Raw genomic sequence first — 23998 nt, forward strand, 5'->3', positions numbered from 1 at the left:
AAAAAGTTTCACATCAACGCAACACTTAAAGAAGGGGATGTTGCCACTACTGACTTCAAAACATTCTTTTCCTACTCAGAATGTCAGCATTTTTATTTATACTTAAGTTTTAAAATAACGAAAATGAAAAATAAAGAAATAAAAAGAAATGTACACCGTGTTTTTTTAATTTCTTTATTTGCTCTATGTAGTGACTTTAAGCACTACAGCATGGTAAACAAGGTAAATTAGTAAAAAAAACAAAACCCTCCATAACTGTCTCTGAATGAGTTAACATGAGAGCAGGTATAAAGACGCAGCCTACAATAAACCCATAAATATTTCAACCACTTTTGTTTTTGTATTTTTTTAAACTTCGATTTAATGAAAGCTCACAAAAGGAGCCGCCATCCTCATTGAGGAAAACAAAAAAAACTGATGTCGGCTAAGCGACAGCACACCCACACACAACTGCGCGCACACAATCACACACACACACACACACACAATCAAAAAACACTAACTAAGAAACATCCAAGTGTTCCCATGATAATAAAGCTGCTATTTGATAGTGATGATGCATCAGTTATAATATAAAGCCACTGGACAGCGAGTATGCTAACCAGGTCTAACCAGGAAGCTAGCACTGCCGAGACTGAGCAGTGTCCACCAGACCTTCATCGCTTTGTTTCAGAATCATTTATGAATTTCAATGTTCTTCTGCGGGCTGTGAACAGCGCAGAATCTCACAGCTTGTTCCTTTTTTTCACTTAAACACACAAACCCTGAGTGATGAGGAATATTGGGATACGTCTAGACAGGTGAGCTGATCTGATTTTGGAATCTTTCAGTAACCGTTTACTTCAAATCTTAACTTTTTAGTCTGATTTGTTCAGCACGTTCAACATACAGGAAGTGATTTTTAAACCAGAAAGTTTAGTAAATGTGATCACCCGCTAGAGTCAATTGACTAATCTGTCTTGTTGATATTTCTTGTTGAAGCAAAGAATAAATCTACAAAATCTGAAATTCCTCATCACTGCATTAGCATGTGGTTTACGACATGACGACAAAAAAAAAGGAAGAAAAAAAAAGTAAAAAAAAAAAAAAAAAAAAAAACCTGCACTCCCAATTTTATATATAATATATAAACTAATACATGATGTAAGCAGGGAGAGAGAGTGAGAGCGAGAGAGAGCGCAAGAACAAGTTAAAACGTGTAGCTTTGAGAAAAACTCCATGCAGGGTTGAGGTTAACTGACCAAACATAAACTCAAGTTAATTAAGTAGAGGTATCACACACACACACATACACACACACACACACACAAACACAAAAGTGTCCATATAAAATGCAGGTTATGTAAAAAGGGCCACTAGGTGACTGGATCATTTTACAGATTGGCATTGATTTGGTCAAAAGACAGCCGAGTGCAGTTATTGTCTCCATAAAGGAAGAACACACTCAGACACACGCAACCCTCACACACACACGCACACACACACACGCACGCGCACACACACAGATCAGTGGCCTCAAAACCAGACAGCCTGCACATTTCTGTCTTTAGCGTTGTGTTTAAATGTGTTAAGGCGCCAACACGATGCATACACACACAAACACACGTGTGTTCAGTCACACATCTCCTCGGGGATCTCATGAGGGTTAAGGATTCCAGGGACAGACATTTGCAGCTTGTGCTTCTCCTCCTGGGCCTGGCGCAGAGATGCCTCACGTTCCTCAAGGAACAAATCTGTAGTGTCCTCCCCTGCAAACTCCTGGAGAGAGAAAGGAACAGAGCATGAGACGAAAATAAAAATAAAATAAGTTTTGCTTGATCGTAGCTTAATACACGTGTACAGAGAACGATAAATTATTAACCGTTTTATTAACTATTACCATATATATACTGTGTGGACTGACTCACCTTGATCTGCACCAGGAAGTCCCTCAAGTGCTCTTTAAATGCAGGGATGTCCTGATTCAGACTGAACAGCCCTGTTACAAACACCTTCACCTGTGCACTAAATACACAAATGGAACAAATGATGGAATTTGCCCAGCAGACCAAGATTTGGATCAGATTTGGACATATAACGAAATACACAACTTCCGAATCAAGATTACTACATTACTACATACACCAACAATTACTAGTACAAAAATCCGTAAAAGGAGTTATATTATGGCCATATATCCAGGCATTCTTTATAAAGCTTATAGTGCAAACTATTGAGCGGAAAACGTCTAAAAAGGGCTTAAACTGCTATTTTAAAAATTAGTCCTGCATCAAGATTGAGCCACAGGCTGCGTATCTTTGTTTGACTTTAAAAATAAACTATAAAAACCAAATCCATTGAATCTCATTAGTTCTCGGTAAAGGAACTCTAAACAGTGTTCAACTTTTTTTTAGTTCTGTTTCTATACTTGTAAAACTGCTTTGGGACAATGTGAAAAGTGCTATACAAATAAACTGATCTGAAATTGAATTGAAATAATTTTGTTTGTGGTCTCTTGAGATTATCTAGTAGACTACAATTAGCCGTATTTTAATTAGCTTAAGAGTTGAACCTATAGCAGGATGTGCACAGACAGTTTCCACCTGTTCTTAGTTATGCTAGTATTAGCAGATTCCAAGAAATCGTATTAAAATAGTAAAACTCACTCCTGGAGATGAGGGAAAGCAGTCTTGAGCAAATTGGCCACGTATTCTTGGATGAAAGCCTGATTGCTGATGGGGTTTGCAGGGTTCAGTGTCATACTGATCTTACCCTCCTCTACCAAATTAAACATGTAAGCCAGGATAGACGCGTGCATCGTCAGACCTGGAAAAAACAGACACAGGAGTTATGCACAGGAGAAAAACATACATTCTTACCTTTATAGGTAGCCTTAGACTTCTTTAGCAATACAGGGTGCAGTGTTTTTAATTTTCCTTTACAAAGTCTTGTGTAAGAAAAAACACAGAACAGGCAACATGGGTGCACAAAAATAATACATATGGTGTGATGCTATGGGGGGCACGGTGGCTTAGAGGTTAGCACGTTCGCCTCACACCTCCAGGGTTGGGGGTTCGATTACCGCCTCCGCCTTGTGTGTGGACTTTGCATGTTTGCCCCGTGCCTCGGGGGTTTCCTCAGGGTACCCTGGTTTCCTCCCCCGGTCCAAAGACATGCATGGTAGGTTGATTGGCATCTCTGGAAAATTGTCCGTAGTGTGTGATTGTGTGAGTGAATGAGAGTGTGTGTGTGCCCTGCGATGGGTTGGCACTCCGTCCAGGGTGTATCCTGCCTTGATGCCCGATGACGCCTGAGATCGCACAGGCACAGGCTCCCCGTGACCCGAGGTAGTTCGGATAAGCGGTAGAAGATGAGTGAGTGAGTGAGTGTGTGATGCCATGTGACACCAACAGCAGTTTACACGGTGTTATTCAGACTTAGTGCTGTTCTTTCCTGTAGCCTTTGATTTTAAAACTTTATAGGCTATTTTGAGGCAAATATAAATTACAATTTCAAACAATTTAAATAATACAACGAATACAAATATACTAAATTAAAACATTCTTAATTACCAAAACACTACACATAAATAAATAAAATAAAAATATTATACACAAAAATATCTATAAGCATTTCTTTTTCTAGGTAAAGTGAATACCAAATTACCAAAATGGGGCAGATCAAAAATATGCTTTAAGTCGTCACCCTTCATTAAACGCCCATGGGTAAATCTGGTACTGCCGATACAACTTGTATATACAATTTTGTCATGTCTGGCTCTAAAAGGATGTATACATCTTTTTCTCCACCAAAGGACTTATTTCAAATAGTTTGTTCTTTTGAGATCCTTCACATTCTGCTTGCCTAATTTGGTGTAGTTTGATAAAAAGCTTGAGATCCAAAGGTGAGATTTGGCATTTACTAATTCTTTCCACGTTAACTTGTTTTGCAACCATGTCTGCTTGCTAATTTTCAATAAATCTACTAATGTCCTAGAATTCAACAGAAAACAATAGTTCGGTTTGATTAATAGGTGAACAATTATTGGATAATTTATCTTCAGGGATTCCGGTGCTTGTATTTGCATTTTCAGTCCTTTCCAGAGTAAAGAGAAGAGCATGGGCTTCTGCTGTAAAAATGTAACTTTGGTCCGGGACATGAACACCATGTGATGCTTCTTATGTCAAAGACATGTTGAGGGTACATATAATAAGAAGGCTGAAACTCTCCCATATGTATAAGACAATGCAGAATTTTTTTTCCAAACTCCAAGGGGGCATACTTATCTTTCAAACTGTAAGATTACTAGCAGAAATCTTGTAGTCGTAGCCTAGTGGTTACAGTGTTGGACTACCAGGCTGCCACTACTGGGCCCCTGAGCAAGGCTCTGACAAGGGCGTCTGCTAAATGCTGGAAATGTAAATGTAAAAGCAAATCCAAGATGGCACTATTTATGTTTTTTTTTTTAGCTAACTTTCCTGTGAAGTCCAGATCTCCATGTCCGCTGTAATCTCGGATTCAGGTGGCTGGGAAATGTTGGAAGTGGTGAATGTGCAGAACAGCTAGCGGCTGACTTAATCGACATTTCCCTCAGCAGTGCCGTTGTTCCTACATGCCTAAAGTCTTTAAACATTGTCCGCAAGCCGAAAAAGTTGACAGTATCCAGCCTCAACGACAATATTTCTACTTAATTCACACCCGTCATAATGTCGTGCTTACAAAGGCTCATCATGAGGCACATAAAAAAGACCCTTCTGCTGAGCCTGCTGGGCCAGAACACTGCCCTCTGCAAATGGATTCTAGACTTCCTCACTGAGAGAACAGAGTCAATCCAGATGTGGAACAGCATCTCTACCACCACAACACTGAGCGCTGGGGCCCCTCAACACTGTGTGATCAGCCCACCGCTGTTCACGCTGCTGACTCATGACTGTGTAGGAACGTATAGCTCGAACCACATCATCACGTGTGGTGGGTCTCATCATAAATAAGTCAGCATACAGAGAGGAGGTGTAACAGCTAACAGTCTGGTATAGAGACAACAACCTGTCTCTGAATGTTGACAAAACAAAAAAAAGAGATGGTTGTTGACTTCAGGAGAGAAAAGTGTGACCATTCTCCATTGAACATTGAAGGGTTCGCCGTGAAGAAAGTCAAGAGCACCGAATTCACTCAACACCTGCTCCAACACCAAGAAATCTCAGCAGCGTCTCTACTTCTTACGAAGTTTGAGGACAGACAGATCTCCCTCCCCCCATCCTGACTACATTCTACAGACAGACCATCAAGAGCATCCTGAGAAGCTGCATCATTGTCTGGTTTGGGAATTGCACCATCTTGAACTGCAAAACCCTGTGACAGGTAGTGATGACAGATCGTTGTAGTCCGTCTTCACCCTGTATCAGATATTTCTACCACACAATGCATCCGCAGAGTCAACAGCATTGTGGATGAACCTACTCACCCCTCACACACACTCTTCACTCTCCTGCCATCTGGAAAAAGGATCCAAAGCATTCAAGCCCTCACAACCAGACAGTTTCAATGCTCTGTGCTGTTGTATGTAGCACCATGGTCCTGGATCAACATTGTTTTACTATTTACTGCATAAGCTATATAAGGTTAAAATGACAAATACTTCTTGGCTTGACAGTGACTCATAGGGTGTGTGCGCTCATCAATTAATTCAGCGAACCTGCGCTGTGTGACTCACCGGCCGTGTGTGATGTGTCTGTAACTACGGAGAAGATGTGCTGCAGTATGTCACAAAAGTATGTCTGGTAGAAGCTCTGAGCTGCTGCCTCCTCCTGGGCCACGTTCTGCAGCAACGTGTAGAGAATCTGCAGACCTGCATACACACACACGGCAGAAATAACATTATTGAATAGCAAAGACAAACAAAAAACTTGCTGGTTTAGCAAGACAATACAGTACAGGTAAACAAACAAACAAAACTGTTCCGTAGAGTCTACTCACCGGTGTCAGCTACGTTTCTCATGGTGTGTTTAAAGGCCCAGATTATGGAGTCCAGCACCAGTTTAAACTGTGCTGGGGGAATGGCAAGGAACGCTGGGAAGCAGTGGGAATTCACCGCCTGCAGCAGGTAGAAGAAGTGTGTGCGGTGCTCTGGATATTCCTCGAAATCCTGGATAAACAAAAAAACAAAAACAAAGCAGGACCATCAGATGATGAGACTGAAGCATAAATATTTTAGACAACCGACCTTGTTGTGACCATAACACCCTGTTTGATCAATTCCAAAACCCAAGCAATGTATTTACAGGTTACAGTAAAGATTCTGTATAAATCTCATTCTAAAGAGTCAACAAGAATTTCAGTTGGACACACTGATGACAAGGACATAAACCACTGCAAGGGACACCACCCAGTGGTGTTAAACAATAGCAACACTTTTACTAGTTTATATTTAACAACCAGCGAATTGGTCTCTTTGTCCCTACACCAAAAGACAACATAACCTTGTTTAATAGAAACTACTTTCATAAAATCATAGGCAAAAAAAGAAAGAACAGAATAGACCATTATTTCAAATGATCACAAATGTAATTAGAGATTTCAGTCTGTTTGGTACCTAGATGTTTTTTGTTTGCATTCAGAGATTCATTCATTCATTTTCTACCGCTTATCCGAACTACCTCGGGTCACGGGGAGCCTGTGCCTATCTCAGGCGTCATCGGGCATCAAGGCAGGATACACCCTGGACGGAGTGCCAACCCATCGCAGGGCACACACACACTCTCATTCACTCACGCAATCACACACTACGGACAATTTTCCAGAGATGCCAATCAACCTACCATGCATGTCTTTGGACTGGGGGAGGAAACCGGAGTACCCGGAGGAAACCCCCGAGGCACAGGGAGAACATGCAAACTCCACACACACAAGGAGGAGGTGGGAATCAAACCCCCAACCCTGGAGGTGTGAGGCGAACGTGCTAACCACTAAGCCACCGTGCCCCCCGCATTCAGAGATAAAACAGTTAAAGACTATGGAAGTGCAAAGCTTCCAGTTAAGCCACATGAAAACTTATTTACACACAAACATTAAAAAATAATTTAAAAAAAAAATTAATCGTCATCTGCATCAGTTATAATAATTTCTTCTCCTTTGAGCTACAGCTGTACTTGCATGGCGCCAACATGACTATAACGACCGGTGTGGAGTGACGCCGAATTACATACAGAAAAAACATGATTCTGATTTAAGACGCCTGTATTAAAGATTATGCACTGTTATTCGTAGCTTTGTGATGTCCTTTGCTCCGTTTCTAAAAAAAAAACAGACATTATCGAGAAAAGAAATTCAGTGTCAAAGACGGTTTTAGATTTATGACCACCTGATGTAGGAAAACATGTCTGCTTATTGACTATAGTGGTATAATGGAAAAATTACGTTTGTTTTGTGTCAAACTAGTGCTTCATGTCTTGTAAAGTCTCCTATGCAAGTGTTTATCTTTTTTAAAGGACAATTAAATCTATAGTTGTACACACTACTATGTACTGTAGGGATTCTGATTATTAAAATAAATAAATAAATATTTTTAATCCAGTATGAAATGTTGTTTGACCTAAAGCAGGGTCTTACTTTGTTGATCATGTTCAGCGTGCATTCAAAGACGGCATCGAAAATCTGCGGGATCTCGTTTGTGATGTGGCCGCCCAGTTTGTTTACGATGGTTGCCATGGTGCTGAGCACTTCCGGCTCTCTGGCTGCCGGAACGTTCCGTTGGTAATCTATCAGGACGGCGTCCAGCAAAGGTGGAACAAAGTTCTCCCCGACCTAAGAATACACATGCACAGAGGCTTAAAGGATGAGCAAAAGAATGGAGGGGGGGAGACAGTGTGTTTGTGGCAACAGATTATCTTAACAGGTTCAGAGAAACTTAAACCTGAATTAGGTACGGCTTTGTCAGAACAAACGTGCGACGCAGATATTAACTGTGTTTTGATCAGAAGTTGTATGATAGGAAGATGTAGAGTTGTAGTATTTGTATGATAGAGTTGTATGCCTGTCTGTTTATGCGTGTTTTGTGCACGAGTAATGTTGATGTTGTGCGTCCTACCATCTGTGGGTCGTTGGAACGGCTGACCCAGCCTGAGATGAGTTTAAGAGTTTCTCTCTTCACTGTGCGCATGCTTCTGATTAGAGGCTGTTTAGTCACCATCTCACCTGTTAAGTAAATAAAAATGTCACATGCGAGCATTAAAAAAACACTATAAAATAAAAAGGTCATCCTGGCTCTCTCTGTCTCGTATACACACACACACACACACACACACATACACGTACCGTTAGTCTGGATAGCTGCAGAGATGTTCTCGCTCAGGCACTTGTAGACGTTGAGCATATCCAGGTAGATGCGTCCCAGCTGAATGACAAATGGGTGACCCACAGCCTTGCATGCCCTTACATTGGTCTTCAGGATGCTTCCCAGCTGTTTCACAGTCTCTGGGTCCTTCAGGATATCCACATTCTGAACAAGATTAGTAGAAAGCACAATCAGAGCTTTAAAAGTTCCCACATACAGGTTTCTGAAACCCTCACACTGCACTGCACACACCAGCCAATGGAATCTCTACCTGTGGTTACAATTACAATAGTCTAATTAACTTAATTAATTAGCCTGAAAACCAAACCTTACACCTTGTGAAGTTTATACTTTCCCATTGGGCAAGCTAATAAATGTATGATTTGTTTACACCTGGACTAAAATTAATTAAAATATATTAATTAATTCTGGCCAAAATAGCCCTTTGAAGATCTGCAGTCTAAAACAATTCTGTATGATAGAATGCGTCCTAAATATTTGCTGACATGTGAAGACACAAATGTCCTACCTTGGTGGCCTGTTGTATGATGCTGTCCCACACCTGGTTGGGTAGCAGCATGTACTTCTCAATCAGGTGCTCTTGTACAGCCTGGTCCGTCTGAGCACCGATCATGTAACCCACTGCCTCATAAAACGTATGCACCTAAAGAAACAGGACAAGTGAGCAAAAAATAAATGAATAAATAAAAAAAAAACAAACAAAAAAAAACAATTTATAATAAGTTATCAGTCTCTCTTTACATTCTTTATTTTGCGATCGGAGCTTATGGGCCAAATCTAACCTGCTGTGGTTGAAGGTCACAGATGATTGTATTGATATTGTTAAGGATCTCATCAATGAAGGGCATGACTTCTCCAACCTGCACCTGCACAAAATGTCTCCTGCACTTCTGTGCAATTTTAATGAACGTGTCACATGCCATGTCTTGCACCCCATCATGCGTCTCTAAAAATCAGAAAGGACAAATGTTTAGCAATTTATGAGCAGAATTTTATCACAAAAATTGAAGTAGATAAGATTTAATTGTTATTTAAAAGATTTAAATAATTGTTAATGATAATCATTTTTTACTATTATTATATAGCGTTCTTAGATTAAAGATAATGAAATTTTTGTTTTCTTGTATGGGCAGCATTATAGTAGTAAACGTTATATTCTGATGTATTTTTTCTTCCCAGAATCAGGTGAGCAAGTATGTTAGAGGTCTTCTCGGGTCTAAAGAAATGTACCCGACCCGAAGTGACCCGATTCAATTTTTACCCGGACCCGACGTGCATACATTTTTTTTTTTTTTTAAGAAAGACCCGACCCGAGACAAACCTGAAAAAATTAGACCCAAGTCCGACCCCAACCGATTGGCAATTTTTTAAAATCCGACTGGACCCAAATGTTGCACACACTGATGCAGCCCTGCACACACCAGTCAGACAGAAAAGTAACCGCTACAGTGTGGATTCAAAATTGATTGACAGGTCTGTTTCAACAAAAATTAGCTTACCGCCAGCAACACGATGCCGTAAGCGGTCTTGGCAAACAGAGGAGAGTTGGAAAAGGACTCGAGTCGATGCACAAACACGAGATACAGTAGTTCGGGTCTTCTCGGGTCCGTTCGGTAAAAAATACATTCATTTTAAATTACCCGAAACCCGATGCCGCTATTATTAGCCCCGACCCTGGTCCGAGGCACACGTGAAACTTTTAGACCTGAACCCGCTCGGGTCGGACCTCGGGTTTTCGGATCTAAGTGGACCTCTGTAGTGAAGACCTCTAAAGTATGTGCATAATTCTAGACCATGAACCAATTCTTCTGTATGTATTGTAAATGTTCTTGCAGTAGTCCCTTCAGCCTAAGGTTTTAATAATACACAAAGCAGGCAAACGTTCATACCTGTGCCCCATAAATTCGCGTTGCGTAACTCACCATGCATAAACTCAAACAGTTTGTTGACTACAGTCTTGAGGAACTTCCAATGCGCACGCAAGAATCGTGGGTACTGGCCAACAATGTACATAATGTTTGAAGCAATGATGGCCTTGTTATCCTTTCCTCGCTTCTGCTCACACAATCCAAGTAAGTCCTAACACAAAAACACAAAACTGACTTTATCTTTAGACGGACACTGATGAACAGCATGAAAAGCATGAGCATAACAAACTTTCATTTGGGAGGCAAGTATGCAAAATGAATAAACTGATACAAATAAACACCTTAATGACAGTGACTAGGAATCGCTTCTCATCCTCTTCGTGCATGGCTCCGCTGATGGAACCAATGGCCCAGCACAGTGTGTTCAGGTTTTTCCAGGACCACTCCGTCCCGTTCACCTGGTTATGAAGTTTTTCTGTCATGATCCTCTCTGTATCTGCATAATCCAGATGGGTGAGATACACTACACAGAACAAACAATAAAGAAAAGAGATAAAAACAACATTAGGACAGAATCCATTGCAGCCAAGGAAAGATACAAACAAAAAGCATTAACATTACAAGCATTTGAATTAAATGTACAACGTAAGTACAGGGCATGTGTGTACTCTTACCAAGCGTTTCTCTCATGTTCTTGTATAGGTTGATGGAGTCAGTGTCCTTCATGAACTCTCGCACCACCTCACCCTGGTCGTTTTCTACCACCAGCACCTCCTCTGGTTTTGCCATGCGGCTCACCATTAGCAGCCGCACCTGAAACACACGCACACCAATTCTCAATACTGTATGAATGTGTTAAATGCGATGCATGTTTTGCTTACCCTTTGTTAGGAACCCTAACCTGCAGCCATTTAGTAGTGTACAATACAAACCCCAAGTGTATGTATGTATGTCACGATATAACGTTCGAAGTTTAAGAATGACACTTACCTTGGAGAGTACAGGTAGATAGAGTTGCCTGCGTGGTGGAACATCAAAATGCTGGCTGCCCGAGAGCAGTGGGGAGGTGGAGGTGCTGAATGGACTTTCTCTGTACAACTCTGCTGCCAGGTGGTTCCAGTACTCCAGACAGATCTTGAATATCTCCGTCTCCTCCACCTCAGACACCAGCAGCATGTAGTGCAGAGCCTTGAGATCACAGTTATTTTGATTAAAAAGAAATGTATTCCATATGCAAATTTCAAAGACATTTCATGTAACCTAAAGTCTTAGTATTCTTAATTTTAGTTCAGCATAGAGCATTAAAATTTTTTTTTTGCTTAGAACAGAGATCACGATTTTCTCACAAGGGGTGGAGACAACATCGGTTTTGTTTCATTCAACGGATAACGAATGAATGTCTGCCGAATATCCAACTTAAAATGTTTGTCTCATACGGTATACTGTGATCAGGTTTCAGGTGGTTAAACACCTTTGGTGCTGAAATGATGACTAAACATTGCTTGTAATGTATATTTTGATGAGCAGCAATATCTGGTCTAAAATCTAAAAAATAAATAAATAATAATAATAATAAAAAGAAAATCCCCAATTTAGATACCGCTCCTTTTTTGATACAAAAAAAACATCAGGATTGTTATCAGACCTACTTGTTCTTTGTTCTGCCTCAATTATTCTGCTCTGCTTTGTTTCTAATCAAAAGGTTACGTTTCTCGAATGTCAGGTGCGTTGTTCTTGTGATAGCATACATGGTTTTCACAATACCCGATATGACGACAAGGCAGCATCGTGCCTACTGTGTGTTAGAAGTTACGCTCCAGAGGAAAGGTACACACCTCTGCTCTTGTTGATAATAAAAGCAGAATTACGCTCCTTTCCTTTCGATAAAAATAAAATGGCCAAATTGTAGAAAAGAAGGATTATGATCATGTAGTTAGTTCAGGATTTTAATGATTTATCATACAGCTCTAGTTGCGTTTTAAAGACATTTCAATCCAGTATTTTATTACTTGGCAAATATTAAATAGCAGAAATTAAAGTTAATTAGGTAATTAAATTGATACAAGGGGAAAAATAATTAGTGTCATACTCTATCAAAATATTAGCTGGCTACCACACACACGTTCATTTTCATTTCATTACACACACGTTCATATTCATCTTGAATACTGTTAAACCTTCTAAATTCTTCTACATGAACTCTGATTCATTATGAGAAGGTTTTTGGCAGCTGCCATGCTGATCAGCAGGAACATGCACCGAAGTTCAAAGGTTTTACACAACGATTAACGTGTTTAATGGATTATTAAACGAATCATTCCTCTCTAACGGATGGTACCGATCTACTGCATATATAAACAGTGTATTTTTTTTAAATATTATAAACTGTTTACTAATTATGATCACTGGAGGTGCACGAGGGATGCTCCCAATCTTCACTGTGCACCAAGGAAACCCAGGATCTAAAGGGACGTCCGTGTACCTCCATGAGGGTCTCCCGCAGGTTGAGTCTTTTCTCTATGAGCTGGCCATGCTCTTTGAGGAAGGTGCAGAGGAACAGGCTCAGGTTCTGGATGAAGTTCTGCTCGTCGTCCTTCCCGTTTGCGTACGCCAGACGGATATTTGTGTTTAGAGGCAGCATCTACAAAGCAGACCGGAGAATGAGTTAACCTCAACCTGTTTCACATTACAAGCTGTACGTGATCTCTTTAGCTGCTTTGCGGTATGTGGTGATGGGTTGCATTTTGTTACCTGTTTCAGTTGCATCATGGTGAGAGTGAACAGAGTGACAAACTGCTCCTCATACTGGCTCACACTTACACCAGCAATCTCAGTCAAACACTTTAGTGTCACATTCCGAAACATTGGAACATTCAGAAACTATTGAGGGGAGAGAGAAAAAAGAAAAAAAGAGAGAGTGAAACAACATTTAGACATTGCACAGATCTTGATCTATGAAACTAAAATGATTATCAGACTGCATAAAAACATTTCCTAGATATTGTGTGTGTTAAATTTCATAAAACTTATTATTGCTGCCATATTTCTGCAGCAACAATCTACCCAATCTAGAGATATATTGGTTTCTTAAATTCAAGTCCTTGATTTGCAGATAAAATCCACCTTGAATGCTCCTAATTGAGGCAACAAAAACAACTAGATTTGTAAAGTTCGTCGCGACAAACTTTGATGTTGGCTTTGACGAGGCAAGTATTCGCAAAGGCCGGTGCTTTTTGGAGGCGAGTGTACATAAGGGTCAGTGTTACTTTTGGAGGCAAGTGGACAGAAAGATACAGTAGGGTGCCAAAACATTTGGAGGCAAGTGGAGACAAGCATGTGACGTCATCCGAATACTCCTGAGGAAGTTCCCCTCATTGGGCTGAGTGTTTTGATATATCACACGCCCATGTTGTGCAAAATTTTTTATTTTCACGCGACATCACGTGACGTTATCAGAATACATGTGAGGAAGTTCCCCTCATTGTTCTAAGTGTTTTGATATGTCACATGTCCATGTTGTAAAGGTTTTTTGATTTTCCATATCTTGGGGCGGGGCTGCGGCACAACCGAAAGGCCAGTCAGTACACCAATTTAAAAGTTTGTTCAGAGTATCACCCTAAAGGAGCTGGCCGAGTTTGGTGTAGATAGTTCGAAAGCTTGCCGAGTTATAAACCTCCAAAGTTTATAATGGAAGTCTATGGGGAAAAAAGGCCACTTTGAGTACCGGTACTCGGATCGCTTATAAAAGTAAAAGCAACAGACTTCAGACCAGGGTCTACAACATATCCGAATTTGGTGCATGTGGCTCGAAAGCTCTAGGCCGGATTACATTTTATAAATTCTTGTCTAAGCTTAAATAGGAAAACAGAATGTTGGCTTCTACAAAGCCAACATAAAAATGTCTACAAAAGACTGTAAAACAAGGAAATGTGGAAGCTAAGCTGCAATTACACTCACCAAAGAACATATAGATGTAAATACATGAAACTGCCTAATTAGTGATGGTACATCTTAATGCAAAATGATCTATCTAAAGTTATCAGCTATCTGTCTCTGAGAAGTGTGTGGCTCTCACCTTGTACACTAAAGTGCTGATGAGTTTGGTCTCGAAGATGTAGCCCAATGGAATCCAATTCAAAAACCGGAGCAGCGTTTCTAAGGTGGCGTGTACCAAAGGAGCATTCTGTGAGTTTTCCTAAGAGATAGTAAAAACAATTGGATAAAATTGTAAGGATAATTAGTCTCTCATTTGGACTGCTGAAAGCTTTGTTTTCGGTCTCTAAAAGGCTTGAATGATTGCAAGAGTTTGCATGTTAGTAAAGGCTGCACTCACCATCACAAATTGGCAAAGCTGAAAGATCTGCGAGAACTCGTTACACATACTAGAGAAAAACAAAAAAACAGAAAAACACAATATAATCTCAGTGATAATCCTGGCAACCCCATGATCTATGCCCATTTCTTATTCTATTTCTCTAACACAAACATTACTTAATAAGCGTGCTCTACAGTACACATTTTCCTTACTCAAATCCACCACTCGCGTTAGCTAATTTATGGCGAACGCAGTTTTCTTACCTGTCCTTCAGATGCTTAGCTTTGACCTGGGTCATCTGTCCACTGGAGAAATCGAACACCTCCTCACTGAGCAGCTTCAGGATAATCATGTTGTTCTGGCAGAGGCTCTCACTGGTGCGGCTTGCCCCCACAATGTCGCTGATAAAAGTGGGCCAGTGCTTGGGCCACTCTTGCTTCAGGATCTATAAAGGTGTGCAATAGGGTAAAACCCCAAACAAAATACAATTAGAATTTTTAAACATCTAAATAGTTACTGCAGTTCATAACAGAACATGACTTCCTACTCACATTGAAAGTTACTATAATAAGGACTCTACATACGGTATACCTGTCTGCGCTGCAATCATTCAACCAGTAATAAAATTCACAGCATTTATTTTTTACACAGGAACAAGAACAGGGAGCATTGTGCGGTGACTGCACTGAATTTACTAGTGAGATGATCAGCTTTAGTAAGTAACGAATAACACATTCCAGAATGCTTTGATACGAAATTAAATCTAATCTTCGATTATATTTACATCCCTGTGAATGAGCCAATACCATAGAAACAATAACATTAGAATGAAAGCATTAATATTAACCCATCATTCAAGGTACAGCATAGCTGGAATTACTGTCCAAGCTGCGCTGTTTTACAGACATGTTCAAATATTGACTACTCAGGTGCAAACATACAATGTGGTTCATAGTAAAGAAAGAAAAATGTTTTTTTGGCCATACCATCAGTACTACTACATCCAAATACTTGCATTTTAAAAGGCTTATCATTAAACAAAACTTTTAATACATCTTACCTGAACTAAAATCATGTTGAGTTTTCCAATATACACCTTCTCCTTCTGCAAGAAAACACAAAAAAACACAGATAAGCTGTCTGTGAAATGAAATAGCTCCATAATAAATTTGGACACCAGACATACCTCCACACTGGCTGCATCAGATGATGTCTTGATGATAAGGCCCACGACATATTTTTTAATTCCTGCATACCAAATGGATGAGAAAGAATCATTGTGCTTTATGAACATGCATTTTATGACAAGCATGCAATTTATACAGTTATACAATTTATACAGCTCTATTATTTGACACGGTTCACCTCCACAACCAGCTCAATGCCTCAGAATTGGCCTGAACTTTATTGGGTATCGAATTGAGGATCCCAGTCCTAACTAAATCCCGATTCGACCTCAGCCTGCTAACGTAGTAGCTCGCAGAACAGCATCTGGGTAACAATTTGTCCGTAAATGTAAAATACGTCTTAATTGCATACATCTTGGTATTCCTAGGTATCTGTCACTTTCCATTTCATGCCAATCACTTTGCATTGCATGTGTGGTTTCATTTTGCATTCTCTTTGAATTACTGGAGACATAAGAATGACAACCATCTTAAGAACCCAAGCATATTAATCTGTTAAATATGCACATACATTAAAGCAAGGTTTATAAAGTCCATCTAAAAAGATCACTTATAAGGACTGACCACAATACAAGCAAACGAGAGAAGATTCTGAATGCTCTTTATTATTTTATTTTTTTAAAGAGAAAAACATTCAGTAAAAGCAGTAATTTATTTTAGTCTTAATTAGAAAAAAAAATAGCAGAAGATGAAAATTTTAAGACATTACAGTGAATTATGAAGTATGCAGCGAAGTCTTTTTTTGAGGTCACAAAAGAAAAAATGGAATACGTCTGGAATATGAATTTCCGTCATTAACGGTAGAACTTTTTACTCATGCACTATGCTAGGATTCTCACTACTAAAACACTAGGATTCTCACTGATTAAAGCAGCTAGCGAGTCAAATACAGCGATCAGTAAGGAAACTAAATGGCTGTCTGCTTACAGCTGTAGTCTCCATGATTGAACCCTGATTATTGCATATTCTGTCAGATTTTTGTCTGAGAATCTGTTTTGGCACTGGTGCACGGTTCGCTGCCTTTTCCTTCTCTTACTCAAAGGACGTGATAATGAGCTGCCGAACTCAATCAGGTGAGCTTGAGCAAAGACAACACTAGAGTTTGTGCAAAGCAGTCACACACTAAGCTCAGGATTAGTTAACACTGATGTAAAGTTCAGGTCCGCTGTGAGAAGATTCTGAGTAATTAAGAATATACAAAAGCAGACACTCAGCCAGAGTGAGTCAGAATCTGCCTCACAGGGTTCCAAAAAAGGTTCCAAACATTCACTAAGGCAGTATTTATTTTCTCCTAATACAGTGTACATTTAAAGGCTCACTAGTGGTCCTTTAGATCCAATAATGTGCCTCAAATTATATTTGGATGTGTGTTATATTTGCATTATTACAGATGGATTATCTGGAAAATGTGCAAAAGATGTACCTATAGTGGTACCACCTTAATGAGAAGGAAAACATTGTTTGGTAACTTTCATTTTCAGGGAGTTCGGCACCACCCAAATGAGCTGGAAATGAAAACTTACCTTCACACTGATTTCTGGGCAGAATCTTCCATCTTGTTTTAATAACTGTTTCCAGAATCTGCAGAGCATAGTACTGGAATGCCAAAGGAACAAAGCTAACATTAAGGACTTCAGCTTTTACCTAGTTTAGCCAGTTCACTACATGAGCTGTGTGACCCCCCCCCCCCCCCCCCAAATTATGACTCAAAACCAAGACAGAAAATCATCACTGCCTGAATACATATTGAAAATAAATAAATGAATAAATAAATAAATACAATCAATCAGACTGAGCATAGTCTTTCATGCAGGTTTGATTCACTGCATTAATTCATAGCTCTAAATAATCTAGAGAATCATGACTTTCTACATTATGAAAAGCTTACAAAGTTTTGCTGTTTTTGCCAGTTTCACACCAGAAGGTTTCTTTTAAATCACTAATGGCTAACAGCTAGCTGCATCTGCATTAAAAAAAACAATAAAAAAAAAATGCACAAATGTTTTTTTAAAAACATATTTAACAATATATTCTCAAAAGCGGAGAAGGCAATAAGAACATTCTTCTAACATGGTTATAAAAATATCAGCAACTCGTTACCGAAATATTTTACAAATTCAATATCAATTGGCACCTGCTATTGCACTTGCTTTTGGCTGGTGTGCCTTCTGGTAACAGCAAAACAAGCTACATATTTGGTTACATATTTGTGTAAAGTGCCTTTTATTTTTTCCTTACAAAGATCATAAGAATTCGTTAGTGGCTGTGTTACTAGTATCGGAGTCTTTAGGGCCAACAGTATTTCAGCTGCAGGGATCAATCTTTTTTTTTTTTAATCAGAAGAAAGAATGAAGCGGGTCAAACAGAAAGAGAGGCAATGAGGGAGTTAACATACGACAGAAGCTTCACAAAGTGAAGGGATGTGATTAAAGGTGAAATAGGCATACCCTGCAAGCTCAGTTATCCCCAAACCCCTGGCCAGATCTTCACCTTTAATTCAAACCGAGACAGGCTTAATTTAAAAAAATAAATTATAAAAAATAATAAAATGTAATAAAAATAAAAATTACTGTGCCATTTGATTAATGTTGTAGCTGTGATTCTGCAATGACATTTAATTGCTGATGGGTAAAAAACAAAAACAAAAAAAAATCAGAACGAAGAAAGAAAAAAAAAAGACAGAATGAGCTCTACAGCTGAAATACCTAGTCGCCCTTTACTTACAAATGTATATAAATATACATAAAATGTAATTCCTGCCTATGACCACTGATTATTTATCATATTTAAAAAGAGAGGAAGAGTGCTGACCTAAGATCAGTTTCTCCTAATGAACACAAATACAGGAGGAGGAGGAACTGCTCCTGGATCAGCATCTTACTCATCTTACGCTTAGCTCTCCCTCCTCCAGATGAGAAGAAGCAAATGCAATGAAAACGGATGCAGAGCAGAATTAAGTATAAGGGAATGAAAAGGTAGACCTTGTGGAGGCCTGCCGCCCAAAGCCTAGCTGTGTCAAGGTGCACAGGAAGACACACCCATTTTCTTCCTATTACAAGCAATCAACATAATGGAACATTGGCATTAATGATCAAATATGAACAAATTCATTTAAGAAATTATTTTTTGTGGTTTTCTGTTTGTTCATTGTTTGTTTAATAAGAAGCCAAATGAACACAAATTGCTTTACATGACACATTTCAAATCCTTCAAGTATGATTTTGAAAGGGGAAAATACTTGTGTGAGAAATTAAAGTTCTCTCTTTTTTTTTTTGGGCAGCGTATTATAAAATTATTCATTAATTTGTCAAATCCACTCCAAACATTAGTAATAATGACCAAAGGGTTAAGAGCACACCTATAACAAGCCCAGAACAAAATAAACAAAGGCAAACTGTCACCAGTAGTTTAAGGAAGTCTGATGCACAATAGGGGAATAAACTCCATCCCAACAACTGCTGAGCAGAACAAAGCTCCAATTAGGATCAGCTATACAAGAAGGAAAGCTGACTCAACATTAGCTTAGAGTTTATGACCAGGTAAACACGTGCATGGTCGCTTTATATTAACGTGCTGTAAGATATAGATGTTCATGTTCGGGTTTATTTTATTTATTTTCTCCAAATAAAAACCAAGAGTTTACTGAGGGAGAGAGAGAGCTCTGAGGTATAAAGTCTAAAACCTAAAGCTAACCCTGAAGAGTAGATGGTTCAAGATGTCTCGCTGTGGGACAGCCACATAAAATATATTTAATTATGACATTTATTTGCTTATCTGGGGCTGAAAAAAGGGTAACTGGACTCACAGGTGTTGGGAGGTATAAAATAATTTGAGTCAATTTTCAAATCATCTCAATAAAATGGAGATGAAATTAGGTTAGGTTACCAAAGCTGTAATACAAACTAATACAAGAAACACTGAGATATCTGAATTGTAACATGGTTCAAGTGGTTTTACAGGGTTCCCCAAATATGCGTATCAATTAGTGACATCGTGTCACAGCTTCCTCAAAGCCGGGATGTCAGGGCCTTCGCTCACAAAGCATCTTGGAGTAAAAGCACTGATGTAGGACCTGTTGATTATGACAATCCAGAATGATCAGTGCTCCTCCACCAAGATGGCTTGTGAACATCAGCCTGGTTGACTCTAAGAGGTTGGCTGAGAGTATAGGCTTACTTTGGTGTTCATGTTCTGGGAGAATTCCAGGATAGTGTCCACTCGGGTCCAGGCGTCCGGGTGCTCCTTTAAATGAGTGAGGACCTCCTGGGCCATTCTTTGCTGAAATATAGAAAAATAAATTTTACACAGTGACACCCTGCAGCTCATGAGATGCTGAGCTCACAACCCCTTTTGGTGTTATAATGTGCTCTACTTCTGGGAAGTCTTTCAAAAAGATGTTGGAGCATGGCTGTGAGGATTTGTGTTCATTCTGCTAGAAGAACATTATTGAGAACAGACACCGATGTCAAAAGACGAAGTCCGGGGTCTGTGTTCCAGTTCAGCCCAAAGGTGTTCAGTTGGGTTAAGGTCAGGATTCTGTGCAAGACACTCGAGTTCTTCCAATCCAACTTTGAACAAACCATGTCACCATGTGCACAGGAACATTTAAGATAGAAAGGATTCTGGCCTCTCAGTTTCAGTGAAGGGGAATTGTAATACAGCCTAGAAACTGTGCGCTACAAACTTTGTTATAAAAGTTTGGTAAAGAATCACACATTGGTGTGATGGTCAGATGTATACATAATTTTGGGCCACATAAATATATATATATATATATAAAAATACATTTATTTGCTCCGAGTTGATAAATAAAGAACTGAAAATGCTAAACGCTACACCACAGACAGGGATCCGAGTTCTTACCTGTGGTCCCACTCCATGGTACAAGCAGTTAACCACATTATCCAGGAGATTAATGTCCAGTTTCTGGTTGAAGTCCAGCAGCTGCCTGGCTGCGTGGTCGGCCAACAGTGCCATAACTGCTGGCATTAGAGCTCTGTAGGGACAGGGGAGGGCTGATGAGGCCTTTTTGGGGCAGTAAACACCCAACAGGGCAAAGTCATGTGAAACAGTTACCTCATACATAAAGATTTCACAATATAAATAAATAAATAAATAAATAAATTCCCATTGTAAGAATATTGCACAGGATGCAAAACAGAAAACTAATGAATACACATTTCCCCATAACAGGATTCCTGTCCTTTAAAAAAAAAAAAAAAATCATTTTAAAATGACATTTTAAAATATAATTCCAACCATTTACCACACGGTCATGACAAAGTCCGACATGGTTTCCATGATTGTATAATAGCACGCAAAGGTTATAACAAACACAAAGAACATAAATATAACAAACATGAAGAACATAAGGCAAGGAATGACTTGACAATCCTGAATGTGCAGACAGACTATCAACATTTAGTTTTTAATCCCAGCGTTAAATAAATCGCCACACTCAAACTTTAGAAATAAGTTTACAACTATTTGTACGCGTTTTATGTTGATCGTTAATATTAATGCATTGTATTTTACTTTGACATGCACCATCGTGAGTTTCGGCATGGTGTTCGCAGTAGAACTGATTTAGAATGAGTATATGATCATTTCACAAATACTTGAAATAACTTTAACAAAACGCGACACAGATTATAATAATAGATGTTGGTGGGTTAACTAAATGCTGGCGAAACAAAAATAAATTGCTTTAAACTTCAAAAAGATACAATCAATCAATCCAAACATCCTAAACAAGCAAACTGCTTCTGATCAGTTTGTCATTGTTTATTTATTTATTTACATTTTTTTTGGAAAAAGATATAGAGACGCGTGTTATTTCAGAAAAGTGTATGGTGAAAATTGTTCATGAACCTGATATCCAAATATATCACTCAACCCTATTGGAGGGCTTACATTAGCAAACATTTGTACACAGCTTAATCTCATAAAACAACCTCCATGTAACTATGTTATGAATCTCCAGCAATGGCTCAATGATCTGGTTACTGCTCTTAGACATGTGGATATAAAAGCACTACATTCTGTCACGGACCTGTGATCCATATTGTCAATAATTTAAAAACAAGATGCAAAGCACAATGGATGACAAAAAGACGAGACATTCGATGTTTTCAAATTGTTGCTTGGTACAAGGAGGTTTGCCAGCGGAAGCTTCTGTTGCTTGTCTGAAGCTCAGTCTTTATTGTCTGATGTTTATTTTCTCAATGAAAACACATGAGAACATCCTTTTTGGTTGACGCCTCACTGTTTACATCTGTCACTAACAGGCGTGGCGATGCGACTGAATCTGAAACCTTTCCTCTGCATATCTTTAAGTAGAGCATGATGCAATGATGCATACTTTCCAATCAGCTGTACGTGCACACAGACTATTACAACAAACCAGTTCAGTGTTCTAATTCTAATTCAGCTGTACGGGTTGATTTTTGGCAGAAGAACGGCTGCGAATAAACGCACACGGTGTCTGAAAATAAGCATTCTGTAAATCTGCATTGCAAACACAGCTGAAATGCTCAAACAAACTCAAACAAACAAGCTAAACGCTTCTGCGACACTAAAATCTGCCTTAAATGTTGAAAATAACTGGAGCTGAATATATACATACATACATATATAATCTTGTGTTTACTCTGGAGCCCATGGGTTGGTTTTAATCCCTCCCATGACTTCATTCATACAAAAACGTCAAAGTTTTGGAGAGCTCTATGCTGACAGAAGGAATCCTTTATGTATAGTAAGGATGCACAATAATAATAATAATAATAATAATAATAACAACAACAATAATAATAAACTCTATCATCATAAACACTGAAATCTTCAATAGAAACTGTACAATGTTTCCAGGCAAAGTAGTATAGGATTGGTCAACCCCTCCCACCCAACAGCATGCTCCACACACACACACACACACACACACACACACACACACACACACACACACACACAAAACAGGCATAAAACAAAATATCACTCCACCCAACTACAGACTGACTAGCAGTTTTATAGCAAGGATAACTAGTCAGGAAGAGACATCAACACCGCATGGCTACTTAACAGACAGATTAACTTATATTAACTTAGTATAACATTAGCGTTATAGCTAGTAAGCAAAGCAGGTGACTAAACCTGAAACTGGATGATCTCTTTTTTTTTTTACTTTCCTTTTCTTATTAACGATAAAAGTATATGACATGCAAACTTATGCAACTCACAGAGCTACACACAGAGATATAAGTTAGACAGTTATTAGTTAATTCATTTTACCAACCCACACTGGGGTCAGTTACCTACCTAAAGTCCAAGCCTTTGAAAAAAAATAAAATAAAATAAAAAAAACAACAACAACAACCCCTTCTATGCCCTGAACTAGCTGCAGTAGCGTTGCTGCCTGGATGAATTAAGAACACGCTGACTAGCTTCACTGCTCCTGAGGTAAAAAAAAAACAAAAAAAACGTTATGCTAGCTTCAGGCTTCAGCTAGGTGGTGTTTCAATCACGGCAAGCTAAGGTATCTCCTCAACCCGAGACATTGCACGGAATAAACTTCACCTTGGTCAACAAATCTTGTCTTTTACTTGAGGTAATTTTTGATTTGAAGCAATAACAGGAGACAGAAAGTGACAGAGAGACCGTGAGTCTGTGGCTTCTTCTTCCCCTCACGAGCAACAAACTCATAACCGGTTGAAACCGGTTCAGACTGGGAGATTCCATCTCGGTTTAGTTTTCAGCCATCGGCGCCGCGAAAAAGTTTGGATTAACGTCACGCCCTCTCTGCGCTGCGATTGGCTCGACTGACAGCAAGGACGCCCGCGCTGACGTCCTATAGGACCGAACGCGTGTCAATCATCCTCGATCGCTTTTTTTTTTGTGTGTGTGTGTGTGTGTGAAGCGTCAGCTCCGCCCTTGCGAAGAGAAAAAAGATCAGGCGGAATCGACACAGAGCTGAGCTTTAAATCCTGCTATTAATCGCAGAATAAATTAAAAAAAGTGTTCGTTTTTTATGTCGTGTTATCTTCCGTGTTAGTAAAGGATTCGTTTTATTTGACGACTCGACTCTTGGGTAACTTAAACAGTAAGTCGGTTCCGAGTCGGTTCAGTTTTAAAACGGTTTACAGGCGATTGTGTGTGAGAGGGAAAGGAAGCAGAGATGCACTGTATAGGCGATCCGGGCTATCGATGCTATTCTAGCGGGTGTCAGAGCTTGTTTTTTGGAGCTGATTGTAAGCTGGTAATTTTCCACTCGCCACCGAGGGGGCGTGGCCGACTGCTCCAG

At 39.4% G+C, this 23998-nt stretch overlaps 1 protein-coding gene across 2 annotated transcripts; it reads right to left on the bottom strand.

The window, feature by feature from the left end:
• Window positions 1-9: 9 nt before the first annotated feature.
• Window positions 10-23451, bottom strand: xpo1b (exportin 1 (CRM1 homolog, yeast) b). 2 transcript variants are annotated; one of them, XM_060879010.1, is made up of 26 exons: window positions 23275-23451; window positions 23017-23152; window positions 20566-20698; window positions 19879-19980; window positions 17226-17298; window positions 15702-15763; window positions 15576-15620; window positions 14779-14960; window positions 14534-14582; window positions 14276-14395; window positions 12952-13080; window positions 12683-12841; window positions 11191-11388; window positions 10875-11013; window positions 10542-10723; window positions 10255-10411; window positions 9115-9278; window positions 8841-8975; window positions 8293-8476; window positions 8066-8172; window positions 7588-7782; window positions 5956-6124; window positions 5693-5827; window positions 2646-2805; window positions 1908-2004; window positions 10-1758 (listed from the first exon to the last, which is right to left on the bottom strand). In XM_060879010.1, exons 3-26 carry the CDS (start codon window positions 20689-20691, stop codon window positions 1612-1614), a joined length of 3216 nt encoding a protein of 1071 aa, XP_060734993.1. In that variant the 5' UTR covers window positions 20692-20698; window positions 23017-23152; window positions 23275-23451; the 3' UTR covers window positions 10-1611. The 2 variants fall into 2 exon arrangements, with proteins under 2 accessions (XP_060734993.1, XP_060734992.1); XM_060879009.1 differs by lacking the exon at window positions 23017-23152.
• Between the last annotated feature and the right edge of the window lie 547 nt (window positions 23452-23998).

The sequence above is a fragment of the Tachysurus vachellii genome, chromosome 10, assembly GCF_030014155.1.
Source record: "Tachysurus vachellii isolate PV-2020 chromosome 10, HZAU_Pvac_v1, whole genome shotgun sequence".
NCBI lineage: Eukaryota > Metazoa > Chordata > Actinopteri > Siluriformes > Bagridae > Tachysurus > Tachysurus vachellii.